At 37.9% G+C, this 4,060-nt stretch overlaps 1 protein-coding gene across 1 annotated transcript; it reads left to right on the top strand.

The window, feature by feature from the left end:
- The first annotated feature begins 1,053 nt into the window (after positions 1-1,053).
- Positions 1,054-3,840, top strand: LOC104897226 (protein TIC 20-I, chloroplastic). Its single transcript, XM_010684058.4, has 3 exons — positions 1,054-1,211; positions 2,123-2,290; positions 2,976-3,840. The coding sequence occupies exons 2-3, from the start codon at positions 2,131-2,133 to the stop codon at positions 3,614-3,616; spliced, it is 801 nt and encodes a 266-aa protein (XP_010682360.1). The 5' UTR covers positions 1,054-1,211; positions 2,123-2,130; the 3' UTR covers positions 3,617-3,840.
- Positions 3,841-4,060: the final 220 nt, after the last annotated feature.

Below are 4,060 nucleotides of genomic sequence, written 5' to 3'. Positions count from 1 at the left end.
ATTTAAGCCTTTTTAGTTAATTGTAATTATTACACAACTTCATCATATTTTATTTAAAACATTAGACGACAAAGTCATAGTGCATTGATGGTTAAGCTCTTATTTTTCATTTCAAAGATCACATGTTCGATACCTTGCACAGTTGCACTTACACATTTATTAAAAAGTGAGGAGTACACATAGACATAAAACAATTGCATTAGAAATTTGAGAAGAGCGCCGTGTGGCACATAGACTTTCTTTCGCACGCCTTTTAATATATTTGTATAAATATCACAAAAAATAGAGTTTTGAAAATAATATTTATTTTTTCAGTAATTTGGATTGAATTTGTTGAATTTTACTAGGCTCCATCTTTAATAGGATTTTTGATCCAACTTTTACATTTCCAAATTCATTGAGATTATTTTAAACAATCCAATACAAAGTGACGCGACCTTATTCCTGATATGAGCAAGGTTTTATTTCTCTAGATGACGAATTAGACAAAGCTCCGTTATTAAAATGGAGCTAATTAACCTTAAAAAAGAAGTTGTAATGTTAAACATCGCCCCAAAATTTTTTAAAATCGGACGGACGGCCGAATCCATCAAACATTTTCAACTTTACCCTTCCTTTTTTTTTCCCAAACCATCACTCCTACCACCACCATCCCGATTGCCACCACCTCCACCACCCAACTTTCGAAATTGTTTTAGGCCATAAGGTGAACGTGTGGCCTGACATTTCACCATGGTCCGAACATCTGGCTTGGACGTTCGGGCCATGGTTCATGGGTGGAACATCTAGGTCGGGCGTTTTCCCCATGGCCTAATTAAAATCAATTTTTCTATGTAAGGGGGGTGGTGGCAAGTAGTGGCGGGTGCAGGGGAGGTAAGCGGTGGTGGGTGGTGGCAGGGGAAGGTGCGCGGTGTCGGGTGGTGACAAGGGTGGCCAGTGATGGAAAATAGAAAAGGGTAAAATAGTAATTTTAAAGTAGTTTCAGGGGGATTTTAAGAAATTTTGGGGTGATGTTTAACAAAGTGTTAGATTATTCAAATTTCCCAATTTCGCCCACCTTCTCGTGTTAAATGTTAATAGTATCAGTCCTATCCTCAATGACCTCAGATTCAGCAATGTATTTGGGGTTCTCAAAACCCTAACACTTTTCCTCCCTCTTCTCTCTCACTCATCCTCCTTCATAACACCATTTTTATACTCTGCTACTACTGGTATGCGCTTTCTCTCTCTCTCTATTTGTTCTATATATCAGAAGAACTTTAATTTTATTTGTGAATAGGCTTACACTGTCACTAAGCAGCTTAATTATGTTGTAATTAAGGTTTATTTTCGTGTGATTATAACAACATTTTGTGGTTGAATTAACGACATTTTATCTTATACTTTGAGAACTAGAATTTCATCGGCTTCCTGAATATTATGTATGTAGTATCCCAATCTACTCAGCTTGTATTGTTAATCGACATTCTATCTCATACTTTTTATTTTAATTTTGATGAGTATATTATTCGTGCAATGTATTTGCTCGGCAGTTGTAAGTAGGTGTGCACTCTAATTTTCGGGTTCAAAAATAAATTTTGCCTAGATAGACATCATTGTGGAACAATTTGGAATCCTTTCCATACTGAAGTTCTGGATGCGTAGATAGACAGTTTCTCTCAGCAACATAATCCTGCTATTAGATTGTAGAAACTAGTTTTTGGAATACTTTATGTGACTTGTGCGACGTAATTTTCCTCTTTAGTTGGGGATTTTCTTCCCCCAAGATTTCCGTGTTGCCTTTTAGTTTGATGAAATGCTTTTTGGTTACCATGATTTCTGTGACATCTGAAATGTGTTTGGTTAGTCTACAAAGTATGAGAATCTTTGGAAACTGAAACTCATTCTGAATTTATCAAATGTAGATGAAACCTGCTAGGCTGTTATTTAGAAGTATATAGTGTAACCCTTGCTACTATTCATGTTGGTACTTGATAGCAGCTAATTTGTTATTCATACTTAAACTTCATTTTTGTCATCTGACAACGTTATTAATCTTAGACAGATTTTTTTATCGCAGTTCTCCCTAGATGTCCTATTCCTCAGTTGTTGTTTGATATTTACTGTTTTTGTTGATCCATAGGTCACATAATGATCATAAATGGATGCGGTATGAATTATAGAGCATATAAGCCTCTGTCTTGTAATTCGTCCTGGCCAAGGCCTGCTCCTTTGCCTGCAAAATCTGCATTAACCAATATCAGAGGTCTGTTTCAGTCATGTGAGGGGTTCAAATTGCATCGTCTTACAGGTATGCAAATTTATTCTAGTTTCCCATTTTTTCTCTCTTTTAAAATACTTGATATAGCATTAAGGATTTAAGTTAGCCGGTGCTGCTTAGGCCCTATTCTTTTGGGAACATTTTCAGCTCACTTCAGTTCAGCTTAGCTAGTTTCCTCAGTTCAGTTTAGTTCAACCCAAAAGAACAGGGACTTAGACAACTAAAACGACTTTAATGTGGAGTAACTCTAATCTCATTTGCTGCTCAATGCCTGGCAGTTATCGAGAAATTTCATGACAATCTCTAATTTTGGTCCTTTTGCGTCTGTTCAAATGAAATTCTGATGACAAGTTGTTAAGCTAGTGAAGGCCAGGGAAAGGAATATAATGAAGAAAAAAAAAAAAAAGTAGGTCCTTCACATAATCACATGTCATAATGGACTTTTTCCAGTATAGGTTTGAATTTTGAACATTTTAGGTGTATCATTTGTGTTTGTTGGTGTTCCAAATACTAGCTACCTCAGTCATAGTCGTAGTCATAGTCATCTGAATTTTAGTTTTTTTTCTATTTATTTGTGAAGGGGGTGGAGTGTTATTTGTGGATCTAACTTAGCATACGCAATGCTAAGTCCTCTTCTTGTTGGTAGTAGTATGTCCCTATGTGCGTTGTGGTTGTTTATCTGATGCTCATTCTCTTATTGATCAATATATGGCAGGTGTTTCGTTGTCCTCTCATCTTTCAGCTTCTTCTACTCCTCTTTTGGGTGGAGAACATGGTGGTTTACAAAATACCATCCCTCTTATACCTAAAAGGAGGTTACAATCTATGGCACCTCGAGCAGCAAAAGATGTTCCTTATAGTTTTCGCTTCCCTCCAATGACAAAGAAGCCACGATGGTGGTGGAGAACCCTGGCGTGTCTTCCTTATCTGATGCCTTTGCATGAGACCTGGATGTATGCAGAAACTGCCTATCATCTTCATCCGTTTCTCGAGGACCTCGAGTTTCTGACATACCCTTTTCTGGGAGCCATTGGGAGCTTGCCAGCTTGGTTTTTCATGGCGTACTTCTTTATTGCTTACCTAGGGGTCGTGAGGAAAAAGGAGTGGCCCCACTTCTTCAGGTTTCATGTTGTGATGGGAATGTTGCTCGAGATCGCATTGCAGGTAACTGGAACTGTAAGCCGTTGGATGCCTCTTGCTGTATACTGGGGTAAGTTTGGCATGCACTTCTGGGCAGCTGTGGCGTTTGGTTACCTGTTCACTGTGCTAGAGTGTATTAGATGCGCTCTTGCTGGGATGTATGCTGATGTTCCCTTTGTATGTGATGCTGCATACATCCAAATTCCCTATGATTAATAGTTGTACTGTAGAAATCTGTTTCGCAAATATGGAACATTACTTCAGCAGCTTGTGCAGAGAATTTTTCATGAAAGAGAGTAAACACCCGTCTGTTTAGGTGTTATATTTTGTTATTTCCTGTTACTGTGCTGTCGAATTTGATTTTGTAGAATGCTGAAAGGCTGTAATTTTCTACCCAAAACAGGGCCATATTGTAGGTTTAGTTTGCAGTCAGCCTCAAATCTGTGCATAGATTCGCTGTTGGGTTTACTGTATTTGCTAGTGACTGTATGTTAACTCAGTTTGTGCAAATGAACGTGTGGTACTGATTACTGAGTGCTCCTTATCCTGGATGTTTCTGTAGATAGATGAAGCAAGAGAAATTATCTTATGCACATATACAACAATAGTGCATTATTTGATGTGGGATTGAATACCTGGTCATTGCTTTTGGAGATGGTA

The sequence above is a fragment of the Beta vulgaris genome, chromosome 6 (assembly GCF_026745355.1).
Source record: "Beta vulgaris subsp. vulgaris cultivar EL10 chromosome 6, EL10.2, whole genome shotgun sequence".
Lineage (NCBI taxonomy): Eukaryota > Viridiplantae > Streptophyta > Magnoliopsida > Caryophyllales > Amaranthaceae > Beta > Beta vulgaris.
This window is presented reverse-complemented; position numbering and strand designations above follow the sequence as displayed.